General features: G+C 43.2%; 1 protein-coding gene across 2 annotated transcripts in view; it reads right to left on the bottom strand.

The window, feature by feature from the left end:
* The window catches only part of LOC146796835 (metalloproteinase inhibitor 1-like), a 42,203-nt gene that overhangs the window by 5,139 nt on the left and 14,571 nt on the right, over nucleotides 1–22,493 (bottom strand). For both annotated transcript variants that reach the window (XM_085629576.1, XM_085629577.1), the window contains exons 3-4: nucleotides 20,571–20,659; nucleotides 174–288 (exon numbers count right to left, since the gene is read on the bottom strand). In XM_085629576.1, the coding sequence (XP_085485702.1) occupies nucleotides 174–288; nucleotides 20,571–20,659 (204 nt within the window). The remainder of the gene's footprint in view (nucleotides 1–173; nucleotides 289–20,570; nucleotides 20,660–22,493) is intronic.

Here is a 22,493-nt window from a genome sequence, read left to right as displayed (position 1 = left end):
CATGTTGGGTGAACGTGAGAGGTGTGTGGTCAGGGATGCACAGGGGTGTACCTGATGGGTGCAGAGGTTTCAGAGTGGCTTCTGGGGAACAACCCAATAGAACAGTTGCAGTAAGTAAAATGTACCCTGTTAAAAACGCTACATTCTTCAGCGCCCCACCAGAGATGTCTGACCTGTGATCAAGTAGTCAACGTTGAACCCCTCAGGATTGTGATAGTATTTGCAGGTGCTCCTGCTCATCGAATCCATAAACGTCTCTTTCTTCCATGCCTGATCGCCTCTCAGTACCTAGCATGAGAATTGAATAATAAGGTTGGGGTTATCTGCACATTAACTGAATACATTAACACATTGTTTGCAGACAATAAAGTCATAAATGTCTTTTGCCCAGTTTTAATGACCTTTATTCGATTATTGTGATATATGCGTTGTTCCAGTGGTTTGAGGGCAAAAGTAGTAGAACAGACAGCAACACTGACTCCTTCCTCTGGACACACCTCAACATGTCTCAATATAATTTCATAAACCCTTGCCCTGGCTATAGAGACTTAGTAGTCAACCACTCACCATCTCCAAACGTCTCCCTCAATACTCACACCTCCAAAGTGCCCCCTCCATGAGTCTTCTGTCTACCTGACATAAGTCTCCTGTCTACCTGACATAAGTCTCCTGTCTACCTGACATAAGTCTCCTGTCTACCTGACATAAGTCTCCTGTCTACCTGATTCAATTCTTGTTGCATCCAAAGCCTGATGTTCACTTCTTTCAATTGTTCATGTCATTCTCCACCAGAAGTAGGATTTATGTGGTTTTATCAATCAATCAATCTTTATCTTTATTTGGTTTCTTGCTCAAAAACCATAAATGCACACACATTAAATACAAATAAGAACTTGCTGGGATAAAACACGTGCCAATTAAAATAGTAACCAAGATCGTGTATAGACTATAGAGGCCAAGATACAATGAACACCAGTCTCACACAGGCAAAGCCAGGAAAGTAAAAATAACTGAATAAACATATATTTGCAATGCAATAGGTCTCACATTTATGTGAGTTTAAGCTATGGGCATTGTAAATGACAATGCCTTTTATTTACATTTTAAAAACCAAAACATAAATACAAATCATTGTCATTTACCATGCCAACAGCTCAAACTCACATAAATACGAGTCCTATTGCATTGCAAAAGCTTGTTATAAGTGGTTAGGTTGTTCTTGCCGATGACAGAACAATGCCAAAGTAGTTACGCATTCCATTGGTTAGTACTTGCGCTCTTTTCCCGGTAAACATAGGATGTAGCAAGTGCGCTTCTGGTTGCCTTAACAGCCTATTATTGCATTTTCAGGCTGCTTGGGTTCGCGTTCCGATTTCGGTCTTAATGTGTACTGTTGTAATGCAAGGTAGTTTAGCAAAAAAACTGAATAATTATATGGCCGTCTTTCACTAACTTTAGATCCACCTAGTATAATTTCAATTACAGAATGTTTGCTGCCTCGGATCACGAGAATTAAATGGATACTCTTTTCAAGGAGGTGCACTTCAAACTCCACTCACCAAACATGGCAGCAAAGGTTTACTTTTGTGGCAAGTAGAAAATAAAGTTGTGAATCACTTCTCATCAGCATCACACAAGCTGAGTTGCACAGTATGTTAATACCGACGTAGCCAAAAAGAAAGGGGCAGATTTATGTTCCCTGGCGCATCCCTGCAAATCAGCATGGATGCGCCAGGGAAGATGCGTGACGCAAGTTTGCCCTTGTGCCACCGCAGATGCGCTGCATTTACAATGCGGTGCATCCTGGCACAAGGACAAGCAGATGCATGACGCATGTGCCAGCGTAAGGTTGGCGCAGTGCTGAAGTTGTGTCGCAGGCACGACGCAACTCCAGCACTGTTCCAACCTGCCCTATCTGTAACGTGGTGCGTCAAGCCTTACGCCTGCTTCAAGCAGGCGCAGGGTTTTGACGCATCAGCGTTGGAAAAGTGACTCAGTCAAATCTTATAGATTTCACTGAGTCACTTTTCAGGGGTGTTCCTGCGACGGAACGCCCCCCCTGCGTTGTAACGTCCACATGAAACCTGACGCAGGTTTCATGTGGTGCAGGGCTTTACACCGTGACGCATCTCCATAGATGCGTCACAATGTAAATAGGGCGCAACATGGCGCAGGGTTTACGCCGCCACTGCGTCACAAAAGTGATGCAACGGCGGCGTAAAAGGGGCGCAAGTCCGATATAAATCTGCCCCTAAGTATTCCCTTTTTGCAGCAGAGAGCCATTGGCAACACTGTACTGAAAACTCTTCTACAGACCTGGTTGGTGCCCAGCAGACATTCCTGCATGAACATGCACGATAAGAGGGATGAATAGGGCAATCACTTCCCTAAACATACCAACTCCTGACCCTCTTCAAATCAGCTAATGCAGACAAAGAACACAATTGCCTGAACACAGCAGTGATTTCCGATTAACACATTTCACAGACACAACAGACCCTGGCTCCAAAGGCCAGCCTTTTGTTCAGTGAAGCTCCGTGCACCACCTCCAACCCCCAACGGCCCTATGGTGGGATCCATCTTGGCATAAAGGATGTTGGGGCATATCATCAAGAGCATTATCGCCGCTTTGCGGCACTTTTTGCCGCTAAAGCGGCAATATTCCTATTGCCCTATAAACAAGGCGGCGCTAACATGCATTAGCGCATGTTAGCTGCCGAATTCCCAATGCCTGGCATCTCAGCGATAAACATCGCTAATGAGATGCAAAGTAGGCGTGGCTGGGAAAACAACATGGGAAATTATCGCTAAGGCAGCTTCGCGATATCAGCAAAGAGCATTAGCGATAATAATCATCACGTTAACTATGCCTTAACGCAGGAATTTAACGTCTGTTAAATTCCTGACTAATCTGTGTAAAGAGGTTGAGCAGTTCCTAATTAGCTAAGACTAAGGGGGAAGAGGAGGAAGGGAAAGGGAAAGACAGGTCTTTCTTCGTAATGCCCTCACACACCCCAAGGGATGTCATGCTTCATCATTTGGGCATTTGCCCCTCGTCAAGCCGGTGCTGCAATGCCTGACGGGCTCCCGGAACCGGGGCTCTTTGTCGGGGATCTTTTGAAGAAGCCGTAGGGTGCGTGCGGGTGTGAGGGCTGGGTAGTGCACAAGGCGTCAGGTGAATAAAATAGGTATAGAGCAGTCCTACTTAGGTCAAGTGTTTATTATTGAGGTAGCTCTAGCCTAGTTTAAAACTGTGTAGAAGCCTTTGTTTTGGAGTGATGTTCCTAAAGGGCTAATGTAGTGAAAGTGGTCAACATGTTTCGTGCCCAGACTGCCCCCAAGGGGTCAATGGCACTTCGTCAGGACCGATGAGATAATTGTGTATTGAGTGCACTACCGTCTAGCTCAATGAAGTCAAATGTGCTAGCGGCGGTAGGGAGTATACTAAGGGACTGGTACTGGGGTATACTATAGACCTGTGGGAGAAGGGAGAGATAAAAAACAAGGGACAAACAACCAAGAGTTAAACCAACGAAAAGACGCATGAATAATGTGCTGAGCTTATTAAGTGCAGATCGTGTGAACACACGTGTTGTGTTTAGTGCCTTCACTGGGGGTGAACTAACCCTCAATTTTGGAGCATGAACAATCAACGGATCAAAAACAAAGTTATTGCAGGCTAATTGCGTTGATGGTAATACATATTGCAATGTAAACAATAGTTGTTACATGTACGTAGTGAATAAGTAAACGTGAGGGTGCCTTAAGAGTTGTGTAACACCAACAACCCGTAAACAAAGTGCTAATAGTCGTGCTAGATCTCATGACTCAGGAGTCGAGTCGTGGTGAACTCCAGTGACGCTTTAACGGATGAGAGCAAGTAGATCTATTCGAAAAATTACATGCGGGAAACACCGTTACTAGGAGTGGCGCGGCCAGGGTAACACGCTGCTATAAAGGCTCCGTCCGAGCGGTAGCTACGGAAAGGGTTCCGAAATTATGACTAAGTTGGAATACTGCAAGATGCGTGCGTCAGGTGAAAAGGGAGAAGGCATGCGAAGGTAGTGTGTACAACCGGCACCCTAATTGAATCAATAAAGGTAGCGGGAAACGCCCGGTGTCACCGGGGGTAGGTGCAGGACATACATGCGCGATTAAAACACTAGTGACAGATACGAAAGTAGTACAAAGGCGGGGAGATTCACCCCTCGTAACCCAGTTCAAGCTGACGGGGATGGACCAGAGCACTTTAGTTACTCCGATCGCTGGGGAAACAAAGACAGAACGCCCACGATATAAACAAGGATGATTCTAGTGAATGGCACCAAGGGCTTACCGTGGAGGCAGGAGTAGCAGGTGTATACTCACAGGTGTAGGCAGGCAACTAGCGATCGTCCTACCCTCGCTCTGGGCCCCGTGAGGAGTACTTACGGCGGGCCACTATAAATAGCGATGTCTGTAACGTAGGTAGGCGTGGCGGCCATATTGGGTGAGGATGTTTCGAAACTTTATTGACTAAGGACGTCAAGGTATTGAAAATAGTAACCTAGACAATTGACATCCATATAGGGGTAAGTAGGCGTGGACTGATCATGTAACAGATCTACCTGTATCGTCTTCAGTTAAAAAACGCAGGTGGAGGACTCTAAGTGGGAAGTTAGGACAACAGGTCGGAGGTCAAAGTTATACTAGGACAGTATAGGCAGGGCGAGTTAACGGTGCAGTTCAGCCCAAGGTATGTCATCGTTCAACCCCCTTGTGTGTCCCCCCAATTTGAACACCCAACATTGTTCCTTCCTAACTAAGGCTTCTCTGGTGATGGTAGGGAAGGCTTCTAGAATTGTCCACTCTAAATCGTTTGGGGTGTGATTGTGTTCCATGTAGTGTGAGCAAATTTTGGTGTTGTTTTTTTTGAAACGTACATTACTCCTATGTTCAGTTATTCTTGTTTTTACTGTACGTGTGGTCATCCCTATGTGTTGGAGGTGGCATGGACACGTAATGAGATAGATGCAATTACGTGTATTACAGTTTGTGTGTTTTTTTTGGGTCCAGGTCCAATTAGGGGTGAGTTGAACAGTTTTTGTTGCTCGAGTTAGCGGACAGGCTACACATTGGCCGCAGGGATGATGTCCGGTAACTGGGGGTAGATTCCATAGGGTGGTGGGAGCTGTTGGGGCTGATTTTTTTGGTCTGGTGTTGATGAGTAGGTCCTTGATATTGGCTGTGCGTCTGAAAGCAAACCTTGGCTTGTCAAGGGTTAGGTCGCCATATTCAAGTATTCTCCAATGTTTGTTGATGACCCTTTTTAACATGTTGGACTCAGAGGTGAAGGTGGTCACACATGTTATGAGGTCTGTTTCTGGTTTGGTCTGTGATTCAAGGAGACTACATCTGTTTGTGTTACGTGCTCGTTTTTGTGCATTAGTGATAATGCGGACAGGATATTGTCTCTGAGCCAAGTTGACACTAAGCTCGGATGCTTGTCTTTTGTAGTCTTCTATGTTAGTTCAGTTTCTACGAATGCGTAAGAATTGGCCGTATGGAAGGTTCTCCCTAAGGGCCTTTGGATGGAAACTATGATACTGCAAGGGACAATGGCTGTCGGTTGGTTTTTTGTAGGTTATGGTTTCCAATTTTCCCATTTTTTTGATGATTGTCAGGTCGGGAAATGGCAGTTCCTGTTCTGAACAATTTGCAGTGAATTTTTAGTAGGGGTTAAAGTTAGTGATCCATGATAGGAAGTTTAGGATCATATCTTTATTGCCCTTCCAGAAGATTAAAATGTTGTCGATATAACGTCTCCAAATGAGAATGTTAATCGAGAAAGGGTTGGTATTCGTGAGCACATACCTCGCCTCAAAGTCTGACATGTAGAGGCATGCCACACTCGGGTCGAAGGTACTGCCCATCGAAGTACCCTGTGTCTGATGAAACAACTGATCCTCAAACTGAAAGAAGTTTTCTGTGAGAGCGATGTTAGCACACTCCATGATAAAGCTCACGGGAGTTGGTGAGTCCCAGTTGGTGTTGAGCAATATTGTCTCCACTACCTCAAGAGTGTTAAGCTGAGGAATGTTAGTATAGAGGGCCTCCACGTCCAGTGTAAGAAGTACATCTGGTAGCGGACCCTCTCTGTTGGTTGTTTCGATGAGTCTCAAGACATCTCTGGTGTCTTGGAGGAATGTTGGAGTCGCCCGGACTAGTGGGCATAGAAAGTGATCACAGAATTTGGATAATGGTTCCAAGAGGGACCCTATGCCAGAGACGATGGGTCTCCCAGGTGGAGGGGAGACCACTTTGTGAATTTTTGGCAGTGTGTAGAAGTAGGGTAGTCTGGGGTTTGGATTTATGAGGATCTCTGCTTCATTTTTGGAGATCCATCCTTGGTTGAGTGCCGCTGTGACCATTGAGCCTATTTTGGTTGAAAGGCGTGGGGTTGGGTCTATGGTAAGGGGTGTGTAATAGTTGGTATTCTGTAACTGGCGTAGGCATTCCGTCCGGTAGTCAGTGCTAGCCATAATGACAATGGCTCCGCCATTGTCTGCTTCCTTGATGGTTATGGAAGCGTCGTTAGATAATGTTTTTATGGCTGTGATTTCAGCATTGGTAGTGTTGGAGAAATTAGTTATAAGGCGCTTCTCAGTTATTTCTTTGAGCACAGCTTTTTCGAAGATTAGTACTTCTGGTGGTACCATGCTGGTTGTTGGTGTGAAAGTGGAGGGTTTTCGTAAGCCAATGTCTGTTGAAGGTAAATCCAGTCGATTGCCGAAATAAGCCTTCAGGCGGATCTTCCTGAAAAGATTTTGGATTTCACAGTTGGTCCGAAAAAGGTCCGCTTTTGGGGTAGGGACAAACCCTAGGCCTTTTTTTAGGATATTGGTTTCTGTGACTGTGAGGGGTCGTTCCCATAAATTTACGATCAGTTTTTCTTCTCCTGGTAACTCCGCAGTTCCATGTACAGTGGTTGTTGTTGCAACTGATCCTGCCATTGTACTTGTTTCGGTTGGTTCTGTACGCCTCTTCTTCTTCTGCCTTGCCCTTTGCCCCAGCCTCTGCCTAAAAAAGGTTGTGGTTGAAAGGGGGCAAAGTGTGGTGGTGGTCCATGTGGGTATTGCCATAGCGGTGGTCCATGGAATGGGACTGGTCCTTGGAATGGGGTGGGTCCCTGGAAGGGCATGGGCCCTTGGTAGGGTGGTTGGCCATAACCATACATGGCGTTCGCTGGTCTTCTGTGTTGTAGGTTGTATTGGTAAGTGCCTTGTGTATCGGAGCTGGAATTACTTCCTGAGGAGTTAGTTCTCCGGCGTGAGTTTGTGCTATCATCTGAGGAGTAATCGTCTCCTGAAGGTATGTAGTAATCTTTGAGATACGGATATATTTTTTCTTTGCTGAATCGCGTGATGTCCTTCTGGAGCTTCGTTACTTTTTGTCGCATCAAATAATCTTTGTTGTCATTAATTTGTTTGGTAATTTCTGCCAATTTGGCCTTGAAAGCGGAGTTGGCAATATTTGCCTTCATGGTGCCTTCTGCTATGGTGATTTTGAGAATAAGTTTGTCGGCCAGTCTTTTGGCAGTCTTGATAATGAGTACCAGAAGATCCCTGGTACATTTCCATGCCACCAGCGACCATTCTTCCTTGAATTGTTTGTCCTCAAGGAAGATCCTGGGGGTGTTGGTGACGATCAATCCATTGGGTGCTATATTAGCACGCAAGTATTCTGTCTTGATGGCACCATGCATGATTATTTTCATGAGTTGCCTTTTCATGTTGGTAATGGTTGTCCAATCGCTGGAAGAGCAGCTGGTCGATGCTCCTCCATCTGGGTCCAATATTGAGGGTCCACTCAGTATTTCTGAGACGCAGTCCTCACCAAAGGAGAGGCCTTAGTTATTTTCCATGGTTGCGGCTGGACAGCGGGACAATGGCGTAGTAAAATAAGAAAGTCCCACGGCTGAGCCGCCGCGCTAAACTTTATAATCGAAGGAGGGACACGGAGCCGAGTTTATGAGGTCCTGCTAATACCTAACATGGGAGGTGGATTATGGTTATACGATTACAGGTTCGTATCACCAAGGCTATCACCATTTTGAGCACAACATTGCTGGTTTTCCAGCGATGTTGGCCCATTTCCCTGGATATCTCTGGAATATTATCGCCCTGAACTAACGCGTTGTTCATAACGCGCTAACCGGGCGATAAATTCCAGCGCTAGACGGCGATGAATATAAAAGCGCTAAGCGCACTTTGCGATATTTATCGCCGTCTGTTGCTGATATGCCCTGTGGTGTTTGTGAAAACTCTCCAGAGCACAGGGAAGTGCAGCAGCACTGAGGTGTTTCCAGGGAGCAAATGGACTCTGCACATGCACACGCCACTCTGGCTTTATACAGCCGGTTGGAGTGGAAAAGAGTAAACTCTTCCTTGTTTCGTCATGGCTGGTATTTTATAGAAGGGGAAATACATTTTGGTGCAATTTTTTTTTTAAAGCACCTGATGCTTTCAGACAGGTAACGTTTCCGGGGCGTTAACCAACACAACTGAGCTGGCATTTTATACCAGTATGTTCAAAGAGGAAAGCACATTTCCACAACCAGAGACACTGCTCAAACGTACAGCATTTAAAAGGCAGGAATGTAAAAGTACCGGAAGCGGAGCCAATATTGTACAGGTACAAAGAAATGCAGGCAATGAAAAACAAGAACAAAAAAAGTGTTCACACGAGTCCTAGCTAAACAAGCATTGGCAGGTCTCGCCTTTGGGACCTTATAAGTGTTTAGCCATGCAACAGTTGATGTTGTTGCAGGAAGGATATTGTGCTGCATAACTAAATACTTATAAGGCCCCAAAGGTGAGACCTATTGGCTATGCCAATGCTTGTTCATGTTGAAGGGAAGGGTGCCATGCACCGCTGCTTTGCCTGCGTGGGTAAAGAGAACCATGGAAAAAAGGTTTGACATAAAGGCGCTCAGAGAAAGAAAGGAGTGATATCAGAGTCAGTATGCCCATCGTCACAATCATGGTTTAGGAAAAAAAGAAATTCTTGCAAGGCGAATGGGTGGGAGCACGTGTAATGGGGGCATGTCAAGAGAGGTTGTTGGAATTAACCAAGTCTCTCCCAACTATGGCGGGAAGCCGGGGGACAGGCGTGAGTGAGGCCACATCACTCACCCTGGGCCAGGGGTTGACCTTGGGCGAGAGTTAGCCGCCTAGGCAATGCCCCGGAAGCACTTAATTGCTTACAGTGTCACGGGGTGATGTACGTGCCCCTTGAAAGGAGCTGTGACGTGGCGGGCTGGTCTCTTCGTTCCTGCACGCCGCACAGGACTCCACGCTTGGATCTTAGCTCCTCCCAGCACCCCTGAAGCACAGACGCCCCACCCTGACAAGGAGGCCACCGCCTGGCTGGCTGTTGACTGTCCAGAACACCCAGCCCTTTGTGAGGTGCATAGGCTAAGAGTTGTTTTCTTGCCCGACTCAGGAGTGTTGTTTGAGTCGCAATGGCGGCTCTCGATGTCGTTTGGTGCTGAGGTGCAGTTAGGCCTGGGGTTTTTTGGTACTGGTTGATTGGATGTAGGGCAGTGGGGTGTGTTGGGGTTGAGGGGGTCTGAAGGAATGCTTTGTGTAGTAAAGACCTAATGGCAATACCCTCGGGCAGCAGTGGGTACAGTAAATCTAGTTAAAATTTTAATCTACTGTTTTTTAACCTTTATAGTAAGAAAGACTGCTAGCTCTCCTGATTGGAGCATATTTGTGATGTCTTGTGTATTTTTCCTAATCCTGATTTCACCTAGATTATGGATGATGGATAATGACAAGATTGTTATTTTAGTATTCCCAAGCGCCCCTCTCTGTGCTGAGTGCAGTGAGAGGTCATAATCTCAGAGTGTCCAGTCAGGGGAGGTATAATCGAATGTAGGACATGCTTCACCAACATGAAGGAGCTTCTTTCAATTTAGACTGTCTAAGCTATGGGTTCCAAAAAATTCTGCAGTAACTTTTCCAAGGATCTCATAATAGAAAAGCGTAACTTTTGGAAGTTATAAAAACATGGGGGCAGATTTATGAGCCCCTTGCGCCACTTTTGAGTCACTTTTCCCATGTTAAAAGTGACGCAAAAGTGGCGCAAGGGGCTCATAAATCTGCCCCATGATAAAGAGAAAGTGCACGCCCTCACCGGGACTGTCCCCCGTTGGTCCGCAAAAGGCGGAGCCACGCCGGAGTTTCAGGCTATTCATATGAGATACATGTACAATGAATCCTAAAACAGAATGATTCACATAGAGGAAATCCGAGAAAATTGCCATCCCTAGGCCTCTTGTTAGCCAACATCAGACACCCCTAACTGTAAGAGTATTAAAGTATGCTTTAGTGCCTGCTACTGTACGAAGCATATGCAAGCACAAATACATGCAGCAATGTAGCATATCATGTTTCAATGGCAGCATAGCCTGACTGGATAGGGTGTGGCGCTCTAAGGTGGGCTGTAAAGGACAGATTTTTGCACATTTCAGTGTACTCTTCTGGTAAGAGCTAGGATATTGTTTAGCAATAAGATGTAAATGAAAAATAATGACGTGCTTATTAAAATACTAGGGGGCATATGTATCAAGCGATTTTTTACTCGCAAATGCTGCGATTCGCAAAAAACAGCGTTTGCGAATAAAAAATCGCTAAACGGTATGTATGAGCCATTTTTCTGCACAAATTTAAGGAATCGCTAATATTGCGATTTCCTAACTTTTCGGAAGCAAATTGCGATTTCTTAAATGAAATGTAACAGGCAACAAAGTTTTGCGAAAAATCCGTAAGAAATCGCAAATTACCACCAACTTCTAGTTGGTGGTAATTTGCGAAATCTTTTAAAAATGCACTATTTTAAATTTTAATAAGTGCCACGTGGCGCACATACATGCCCTTAGGGCATGTATGTGCGCCATATGTCCACACATGCTGATTTCAGGGGTGCATCAGGGTGTCATCTTGACACCCTTGCACCTTTGAAATTATTCTCAAATTGCGATTCGCAAATTGCGAATCGCAATTTGAGAATTACTTCCCATTCATTCCTATGGGTCTCCTGGCCCATAGAAATGAATAAGCAGGTATTCCTTAATTGCGATTTTGCAATTTGCTAATCGCAATTAAGGAATTTTAAGAAATCGTTAAATATTAGCGATATTTTAAATATATCCCATTTTGCGATTCTCAAATAGCGATTCTCAAAAAATCGCTATTTGAGATTCGCAAATTCGGGTTTTGATACATATGCCCCTAGGTCTCGTAAAGAAAAATGTGGAAAATAACCCAATACTTGGTGGATAGTGAGTGCATGACAAAAATGTTTATACTACGTCAAAAACTGTAAAAATTCTCCCCAGTGGATTTCTGCAGGTTCTAACCTTTCCTATCTTCACTCTGCTTTAGTGCCCTTTCCTTAAAGTAGTGCTACCTCTTAGGCACAAGAACACGGATCCATAGTAGCAGGTCATTTTGGCGGAGGATTTGTGCTAATTTCGATCGTTCCCCAATTTTTAAAGATAGCCATTGAGCTTTTTTTGCAGTTTTATATAGCACGAACTCGACCACTAGGTATTAAAGTGCTTTACATGAGCACCAGTTGCATTACAGTCTGACACATACATGTATCATTGTTTTTAGGCAGGGGGAGATTAAGTAATTTGCCCAGAATCACAAGATGTTTGGGCCTCCCGCCAGACTCGAACCTGGTTCCCCTGCTTCATAATCGGCTGCTCTAGCCATTAAGCCACATACACACATAACAATAAAATACGGGCAGCGGCAGAAAACAATATCCTCTGAAGCTTGCTAAATAAAGGTGTTAATGTGTGTCACTGCATAATAAGCTTTGTCTTTATTATAACATTATAGCTCGCCATAGCGGGCATACCGGCTACTAAAGGCCCGCTGCAGCGTTAAAGGCCCGAGCCGAAGGCGAGGGACGTTAACAAAGCAGAGGGACTTTAAAAGCCGGTATAGCCCTGCTACGAAGGGCTATAAGGCTATTAGAACATTCTGCCACTAGAGGGCAGAATGTTCTAACAAATAAAACAAAGCCTTCAGGGAGCGCGAGGGGATTAAAATCCCCTCAGGCTCCCTGAAGCCTTTGTTCACAGCCAGAGCTGTGAACAAAGACACATTGGCATGTTGGAGCTCCGGGCTTATAACAGCCATTATAAGCCCGGAGCACTCCATTTTTTTCAATGGAGCTACCAACATTCCAATGTTCTAATATAGCCTTATAGACCGCCGTAGCGGGCTATACCGGCTATTAAAGGCCCGCTGCAGCGTTAAAGGCCCCAGCCGAAGGCGAGGGACGTTAACAAAGCAGAGGGACTTTAAAAGCCGGTATAGCCCTGCTACGAAGGGCTATAAGGCTATTAGAACATTCTGCCACTAGAGGGCAGAATGTTCTAACAAATAAAACAAAGCCTTCAGGGAGCGCGAGGGGATTGAAATCCCCTCAGGCTCCCTGTAGCCTTTGTTCACAGCCAGAGCTGTGAACAAAGACACATTGGCATGTTGGAGCTCCGGGCTTATACCAGCCATTATAAGCCCGGAGCACTCCATTGTTTTCAATGGAGCTACCAACATTCCAATGTTCTAATATAGCCTTATAGCCCGCCGTAGCGGGCTATACCGGCTATTAAAGGCCCGCTGCAGCGTTAATGGCCCGAGCCGAAGGCGAGGGACTTTAACAAAAGAAGCGGGACTTTAATAGCGGTATAGCCCTGCTACGAAGGGCTATAAGGCTATTAGAACATTCTGCCACTAGAGGGCAGAATGTTCTAATAAATTAAACAAAAACTTCTCGAAGCTCGAGGGGATTTAAATCCCCTCGAGCTTCAAGAGGCTTTTGTAAAACATTGGAATGTTGCTCTGCGGGCCTTTTTCCGGCCCGTAGAAGCATGGAGCACTCCATTGTCTACAATGGAGTGCTCCACATTCCAATGTTCTAATAAGGAATACAAATTGTTAAGCAAACTGCCTGCGAAAAAAACTGCCTTGTATCGGTCGGGAATGAGCGCGCAGAGACTAGTCATCTCTCTAGGAATATTGGAGGACTCACATCATTTACATGATTGAACCAGCACGATGCAATGTTGATAAAAGCACTTGCCATATCAGCGAGGCCCTGCTTGTTATAGTTAAATGACACCATTATTCAGGCATTGGCAGGCTCCGGCCGTGTCACGGTTCTCTGAAATAACACTGTTATGAATGGCGCTACTTCCGGGAAGAGTTACAGCGACGTGAATTTCTCACGACTCTCCGTGGTAGGCCCGGGGCTGGAAGTAATGCAGCTCGCAATTTAAATGCGTCTGAGTCTCAACACTCCGCCACTTGATTCCACTTCAAGGTGACATTCAGACTTAGTTTTTTGCAAGCTTCCTCCTTTCACAGAAGTGCCTGGTGCCACGGGTCTGGGTGAATTAGTGGGTACCGGTAGATGCTTTCTGTCAGGAGGGAGGAGGCCAGAGAATGCAAGCTCGGCACGCAAACATTCAAGTCCACGGATTTCTAAAAAAACCATTTAAAGACCTGGCTTTTTTTGTCTTTGCAATATCACGGTGTCCGTTTTTCCTCACAAAGTTGAAGCAACGGAACATGGCTGCCAAGGCATCAGACTGCTTATGTGCGCCAATTTCAGAATTTCGGTGTACTTATGAGTGACATTTCAACCACTATCAATGAGTGACTTTCTCGCAAGCAAAATTGAACTGCTGTGACCAGGGCACAAGTCCTAAACAAGCTGGAGTCTCCAATACCAAAAAAACAAGTGGGGGGAGTGCGGCCGAGAGCAGGGTCGCGCAGCTTTTCCCTTGCGGGAGCGAGCGCGATAATTGCTACCATATGGCTCCTCTCGCTCCTGCAAGGGAATCACCAAACTTGCACGCGTTGCCATTCAAAGCATTCCAAAGCATGCAGGTTTTTAGGGCAAAAACAGAATCGATTACATGAGGTCCATGCGCTGCTTAGGCGAGATCTAAAAAGAACCAAAGCAATCATTTCCGAATGGCGGGCTGGGCAGAAAGCAACTAAAATTTACCCCCTCTAAAGCGTGGTGTGTGGATGTTGTGAGGGCTGGCAGGAAGGGGCTCTGGAAGAGAGAATCGATGTGAGGCTCTTTAAAATTTAAAGTGAAAGTGAAAGCGTTTGTTGTACACATTTGTGTAATGAAGGGAGGGAGGCCACTTCCCATGCACTCCTGGGGGAGCTCAGGGAAGCAAAAGGGAGGAAGGGGTTAAGGGTGAGTGCATGATGGGAGGGTGACTTAGTGAGGGAAACCAAGATAAACCCTCTGAAAAAAGCACAATGCCTTCTACCGAGGAGGTGGCTTCCCATCCAAGACTGCTAATTTAGGAGCTGGAGAACAGGGTTTGAGCCTAGGTGTGGGCGGTAATTTTTATCTCCTGCCTGGATCTCTTTATTAAAAATAAATAGATAGCATCTTGGAAAAATGCAAGCAGCCATCAGTTGTGCTTGATTTGCTTATCGGAGAAAGCAATACGCGTGCAAACTGTGTTAGGAAGCAGCTGCCATTGCTGAGGCTGGCATCATTTAAGTTCGGTGTAAAATAATAAAGGGAATAATTGATTGATTGAATTTTTATTTGTTGATTAATTAAAACCATTACAAACAAAGACAAAAGAAAAAAAAAATACAAACCAAACAATTTACCTAATTAAACATTCCAGGATACAATGCATAAAATTGACCACAATCAATTAACTTTTTCCAGTTAGGGATAATTCAAAGTTATTATTTCATTTTTTTAAATAGTTTACAGTATGTGACAATTTTCAGGGATAAAGTGCACGTGTGCCATTCGTTAAAAATAATAAACATTATAAATTGAACATTATCTAAGAATAGTACTCTAAAAACAAACAATTAGTACATTATTTTAAAGTAGTACTATAAAAGCAATCAATTAAAAAGTGCCATAAAAATAATTCATCGTCACCTTAAAAACAGCAACATCAACAAATCACAGTCTTAACAAATTTAACATATACTTTGGGAGTCGACCTTACATAATTTCTTTTCTACTATAAGCATACATTTTACAAATTGGTGTATAATATAAACGTTGACACCACTTAGGCAAAATATTAATGCCGATTTACAAGTCCTAAGTCCCATTTCTTTAAAAATAGGTTTTAAAATTATTTTCCGTTCCTTCATCATTTTTGGGCATAGTGTTACCATATGCAACAAGGTTTCGTCATACTGCCCACAAAGCCGACAAATATTTGATGCCCATTTGGACTCCCATTTAGGGGTTCCATCTTTGGTTGGATAAATTCCAAACCTTAATAACATAAATTTCTTCTTAATTAAGGGTTTTTGATGATAAAAAAGTAAATAAGGTTGGGCCATCATTTTGTCGAAGCAATTGGCAATAGACCAAAAGTGTTTTTTTTTTCTCAACTCATATTTATCCATCAATTCTGACAGCAAGGCGATGGTTGAATTAATTATTTTTTTATAATCCATTTTACTCCTTGTTTCGTCTTCCAATTTGGGACAATCAAATTTTAGGAGGCACTCAGCTAAATAATCCTGCCAGCTTCTAGAGTATTCACTGGTCGAAATCTCGCTCCAACACATATTGGCCAACGTACCCTCCTTGGCTCGAGATAATGCCAATAGTGTTTTTACAAATGCTGCTTTACGCACCAAGAGCTGATTCCGTAAGCCAAATTCCAGTCTTAAATTGGCACATGAAATCTGCCTAGGAATCCTAAAGACTGATTTATATGTCCTTGCAACTATGGCCTCCAATACTTTTACGTCTCTACCCTTAAAAATAAGAGACCTATAGTCCAGGGAGGGGATAAGTTTTGCTTTCATGACTTTAAGTAAATGATCATAATTGGGGCATACTAATTTATCTCTTAATTTTCGAAATGCAAAGGCAAGTGAGGTACCTTTAGCCTCTAAGTTATTGAAGTGCTGTCTGAAAGATAGTCGATCATCAAATGTAATTCCCAAATATTTATAAGTTTTTACACAGTCCACAGACAAACCATTGAAACGCAAGTCCTTTACCACAAGTTTGCCTTTTCCTATTAACATTATTTTTGTTTTTTTTATATTAATTGTTAACCCATTTTGGGTTACATATATATTAAAAGAATGTATTAATCTTTTTAGTCCTATCATAGTTTGGCTAAGTAAAATAGTATCATCAGCATACTGTAAGTATTTAATTTCTTTACCCATTACAGAAGGGGAATGTGAATGTATGTCATTAAAATGGGTTGGGAGATCAGACATAAATAAATTAAAAAGACAAGGAGCGAGCACACATCCTTGTTTTAAGCCAAGATTTGTTTTGAGGCGGCGGGTAGTATGTCTACCATTGCCAATTTTGACCTGCACCCAAGTATTTCAGTATAATAATTTGATCATTTTTAAAAGAGTTTCTGATATACCCCAATTCATTAGCTTTTTCAAAGAATATTTCTGGGTACAGAGTCAAATGCGGCTTTTAAGTCAATAAAACAAATATACAATTTTTGTTTCCTACATATGGCTCTTTCTCCTAGGAAAGACAATAAAATCAAATTAGTAAGGGTCGATTCTCCCTTCCTAAATCCTGTCTGAAAGATTGGAATCAATTCTTCTCTTTCCGCCCAAAACTCCAACTCCTCTAACAGACAACTTGCAAATATTTTAGCATCTACGTCTGTGAGGGTAATTAAACGATAATTTGCAGGATTCTCCTGGGGCCCACTTTTGTGGATCGGTTGTATTATACTTCCCCTCCATGAATCCGGGATACAGCCTGTCTTACGAATTTCATTGAAGAGGACCGTTAATAACTCTGGCCAATAATCAGATTTGACTTTAAAAATAGCGCTCGGCATTCCATTAGGGCCAGGTGCTCCATTTGAACTAATTTTAAGTAAAACTTTTTAAACTTTGTCTACCGACCATAACTTAGTATTGGTAGAGCCCGGTGTATCCCTTACACCAAAAGGGTCACACCCTTCAACTGGCTCCAAATTACATTTGGGGTCAAGACATTCAAGCTCCTCTATCAGTTGGCTTCGGAATAAAGGGAATAGTTCTTGGGATTGCTAAAGAAAGCACCCGATTTAGGACACCAGTAAAAGGGCCATTCCTCATGGAAGGCAACAACAGAAAGCAGGGTGGTACTCAGGAGGGACTAACAAGCCTAATAACGAATGGGAAGCCAGCCTTTATATATGTCTATATAGATATATATAGAATATGTCTTATTAGATTTTAGCAAGAGAGTCATCATGCTTTAAAATGATACACTTGTTTTTCAAAGAGATTTAATTCATCTGCTCTAATTGCAGAATTTTTTCTGCTCATTTCATTATTGAGATCGAAATAGAATTATGTAGATTTTGACCCTCCGTTGCCAGATAGATATTTGAGAAAAGCTTACCACAGGGTCAGGAGCGGGTAGATTCCACTTGTATTTTTGTAAGGAGTCTTTCCTATTAAATTTCGGAGCAACAGGTCTATTTATTGTATCATTTAAACTCGCCTAGCGGGGGTGAATTATCTCTGACATTGAAGAGAAAAAAGAAAATTAAAATTACCTTTCCTAATTGGCTCTTGTCAGACACTGTGAGTGATGATATTTGTCACTGTCACTCGCACACATGTGTGTGTACATTCACCCAAAAGAAATGCGTTTCAGTGGCAGTGCTGGCGGGCCAATACTTAATTTTTAAATTTTTTAATTCTTTCCATTTTTTTGCCATAGTTTGAATTATGTTGTCATCCATGTGTGTTTAAACGATGCCGTCATGTTAACCTAATTCTAAACCAATAACATATTTTCTCTAAACCAATAAGAACCATATTTTCTTCTGACATTCATTAAAATGGTAAATTTTTATTTCTAATTTTATAGGAAGTATTTCCCTGCCATGTCTTTTATTCTCTTTGTATTGCTCTGCCATAAACTTGCAATGCAAAATGTAGGAAAATAAGTAACCATTGCAACTGCTTGCCAAGGCCAGACCAATTAGTTTTGCCAATGGTGTTAATAGAAATTGTGGTAAAGGTAATTCAGAGGCTCGCTAGTAGGCAGCAACCTATATTCTACCAGCACGCTTAGGATCTACATTAATTCTCAAACATCCTGTTTCAATTCCTTTCTCGGCTTTATTTTCCTTCTCTTTTAGAAATCCATCTTTCCTGTTTGCATTCTTTCTCCTCTCCACAATTTACATAAATCTCAATCCTCTTCTTTTTAAGGATACTTCGCTTTACTTCATATTCCCTTCCCTCATTACATGTTCTGTCTTGTTTACTCCCTATTAATTTTTCACTTACTCTCAGGAGGGCATATCAGTAACAACCTTAGCGCTAAGATAATTATCGCCGGCTAGCGTGGATTTTTATCGCTGAGATAGCGTGCTATTAGCAACGCTTACCTCAAAAGCGATAAAAATCATAGCCCTAACTGCCAAATGTGAGATTATCGCTGGAAACCCAGCGATAATCCCACGAAGTTTGGCGATAGCTTGCTGATAGGGCCTCACATACTTAGCTATGATATCCACCTTCCATAGGATATCATGGCTAAGTCAGTTTCAAAGCAGGCGTAAGGAACGTAGCGATAACAGAGGTTATTGCTACTTTTCTTGTCGCTATGCTGCTTTGCGTGAGGCTTGATAATAGGAGAAATGTCGCTTAGCGACATTTCTCCCGTTATCCTGGGGAGGAACGCCCACTTTGCATCTCATTAGAGATGCAAAGATGGCCGTTAGGAATTCAGGCGCTAAGGCAAGGTTTCACTCGATAGCGTGACCTTGCTGATATAGCGATAAAATTATCGCCGCTTTTCGGCTGAAAACGGCCGCAAAAGCGGCGATAATTTTATATCGCCGCCTTGTAGATATGCCTCAGGGTTCTTTCAATTCTGTACTTTTCAATGTATACCTTTCTGGTTGGCTCTTTTCTTCTTATGCTTTTCATTTTCTCCCTGCTCTTTTTTGACTTTCTTTCTCTCTGCCTCTTCTCTACTCATCTTCTTTCGCTTTCCTCTACTTTATCTCATTTCAACTTTGTTCAATTTCTTTCCCTTCTTTTTTCTTTTTCTCCCCTTCCCCTTTTCCCCTTGCTTGCTTCCACTTTTTACTTTCTCTCACTATCCCCTTTCTCTTTCATTCTCTTCTCCCTTCCCATTACCCTTTTTTTCCGTTTGTCTCTAAGGCGATCTCTCATGCAGTAACGTCATTTGGTCTTGTCTTTTATCCCAAACATTAAAAGTCAAAAGATGGCGGTCACACCTCAAAAGAAACTCTGTGTTCACTGTCTTTAACACCTTCAAGGTGGAAATAATACAAAGCTATCCAGTTATGGCCAAATGTAGTGTCTTCACCAGTGTTTATTTATTAAGCAGCACTCCATTGGAGAACATATGTTTTCCTACATTCTCCCCTGCGTTTTCCTCTACCTCAACACCCTACCAGTTCCTCTCCTTTCTGTCCCCCCATCGCAGCTTCTCGGACCACAACCTCACTGCCACCCCTTCCCTCCATCCCACTTTTCAAGTGAAATTTGGAATTTTTTTGTTTACATTTTTTATTTTACATAAAGACTAAGAAACTGCAAAGTGCCGCCATACATACTTGTTTTTTTTAGTTTTTTCTGTACTGTACTAAAGTTGCCACATTACATCAATGCATTAAAAATGTCAACCATGCATCACACTCCATGTGTATGCAATCTTCAAGCCCCATGTTTGTGCATGTGTCTACACAGGCATGTGCATCAGTATCCGTCTCAGAATGAGTTTTCTTTATGAGAAACCCATTGCAAGATCGCCAGTCTAGAGTGTGCATGCATCTAGCGATTGGCACAAATCACTTCCAAAGTCAATAACTTGGCCTTTTAAAGCCAAGATGTATTGTTTCTGCTAAAGCCTGTTTTATGTGCTGTTAATGACAGAATAAAATGGCCTTCATGCGGTGCTTTACATCCCAATGTTCCACTCCAAAATAAGACCCTGATTTAAATGTTGGGTCTTTTTTACTGTCCATCACCACCAGGCAAACCCTTTATCCCTAAGGAGCTCATTGTTTGCCGTAGGACAAAGTTCCAATGCTTTTACAGAAAACTCCTTGGCAGATGGTCCTGGGAATGACAGAAACATCTGTCGGTCAGATCAGCATTTCTAAGTTTGGCAGTCAGGTCCTCCGCCAGGGCGATGGAGTAGTTTACTTTGTTGCCATGGCGCAGGACAACCGGATTGGCAAAATTTAAATTGAGCCCTTAGTTTTCCATTCTATGTGTACCCCAGTCAAATACAGGGCTTCCTTCTTCTAACTAAGATATTTAGTCAGATATATTCTTCAAATTCATCCAAGTGGGAGATTAGTGAAGATGTTTAGTTGGAGGTTAATGGTGGTGTTTGGGTTTGTGATCAGCCTGTGGCTGCTACTGGTCCCCGGCTCAAACAACAGGGAAATGGTCTGCTTTTGTTTTGTTTTCCCTCTACTAATGAAAGCCATACTATCAAAATAATGTGAAAAAGAAAAAACATATTACCTTTTCGATTTGAACTTTAAAGCCCTCCACCACATCCGTCGGGCTGGATCCGTTCTTCTGGGAGGCTTCCAAGACTTTAAGTTGGAGAACTGTCAGACAAAAAAAAAGAGACAATCAGCCCCCAACTACCATCCCATAATCTATTAAGTAAGGAAGTATTACCGTCCCAAGGAAGATTTCTATTACTACCTGAAAGACTAGGGGAAAAACGATGCCAATTTCATCTAACTTTCTGGCTTTGTTCTGTACTGGCTTTGGGAAGAACTACTAGAACCTGGCCTGATTGTGTGGAAGTGTGAGAGGCAAGAGTCCTCTTTGTCCAGTCCTCCATCTTTCAAACATTCACCACGATAAGCATTCTAGAATGTTATCTTGTTTGATGATGTCATCTTGGGGTTTGAGATTTATTGTGACATTGTTCCCTGGATGGCCATCTTTCAAATTCTCTCCCCTTGATCATGTGAAATTTCAAAACATTGGAAGATGACTGTATACAACATGAATGCTTCTCAAAAATTGGTTTGGTAGGAGATGTGTTTTCAAATATATCCAGGAAGGCTAGATTCTTGCTTGGAAAAGCCTTGTGATCCTGCCCCGAAAAAAAGCACAAATGGCCACCAAACCCTGAAAAACAATATCGGAAGGTGTCGGATGTATTAGTGTTTTTATTTGCACACCTTTCGAAGTTTGTTTTTGAAAAACAAATGTTATTGAGGGGCTGAACTGCAGGACAGAGGGCACCTGGCGAGTTGCATGGTTGCCAGCATTTGGGCCTACCCCCTTTTGACATAGTAAAATATATATTTATTTTGTCATCAGAGAGCACAGTCCCCTGAAAAATGGTTGTTGGATCACCACCGGCAGAGCTGCAAAAAAAAATATAACAGGAAGAATGAACATCTTGGCGATATCGACTCTACCCATTGGTGATAGAGGCAGGGAGTGCCAGAAGGGAGTTGAGCATCACATTGTCACCAATGCCCTGTCCAGATTACCATCAAGTAGGTCGCACTCCCCGTGGTAACTCCCAGCTATTTAAATGTGTCAAATCACCATTGCACTCTACCATTGGTATAGAGCACATTTGCATTTCCATCAGAGGTGGGATCTGGAATAAGCATAATTTCCCTCAGCTCATAGGAAGGCCTGATAGTTCTCCAAACTCATTCATGGAGGCCATCAAGAGTAGTAAATTGTGGTGTTCACTGTGGAGGCACACTAGAGAATTGTTGACATACAGTGAGATTACATTCCATTGATTCACAATTTACAGACCCCAATCCAGATTCTAGCTCTGTAGCAGGCGTGCTAGGACTCCATTGCTGGAGGAGAAACAAACTGCGAGAGCCAACAACCCTGTATATTCCCCCTTCAATAGGGATATTTTCAGAGACCACTTACCCTGTGCTGATCCGTGTCAATGGCTGCGCATAGAAGAGACACATCCAACCCCTGGCCTACCCCTTTTCTGGAAGTACCTGCATCAGGAAAGGCCAGATATGCGTATCAAAGGCCTTAGTTGTGTCTAAGGAGAGCACCCAGTGGTCTTGGTTCTCCACCTTGGCTCAGTCTATGAATATCAAGAGCATTTATAAGTTAAATGATTCGTGCCCCATGTGAAGCCGTTCTGACCATTTTGCACCAAGACGTATATGATAGGCATGAACCGGTTTGCCAGAAACTTTCCCAATGTCTTGCACTCTAGGTTTAGTAAAGACAGTGGGCGGTAGTATCTGACCTATAGAGGAGTCCCTTTAAGATTTGAGAGGACTACTAGCAAGGCCTCTCTCATACAGTAGGGCAGGCAGGAGACGTCTAAGTGTTGACTGTTCTAGTACTAATAGCAACTAATAGCAACAGCTGTGCTATATGTGAGGCGTATGGCACATGGAATTCAACAAGTAAGCTGTCGTTGCCCAGAGT

Source organism: Triturus cristatus, chromosome 10 (assembly GCF_964204655.1).
Source record: "Triturus cristatus chromosome 10, aTriCri1.1, whole genome shotgun sequence".
Taxonomy (NCBI): Eukaryota; Metazoa; Chordata; class Amphibia; order Caudata; family Salamandridae; genus Triturus; species Triturus cristatus.
The sequence above is the reverse complement of the archived record's forward strand: the minus strand, read 5'-3'. Positions and strand labels throughout refer to the sequence as shown.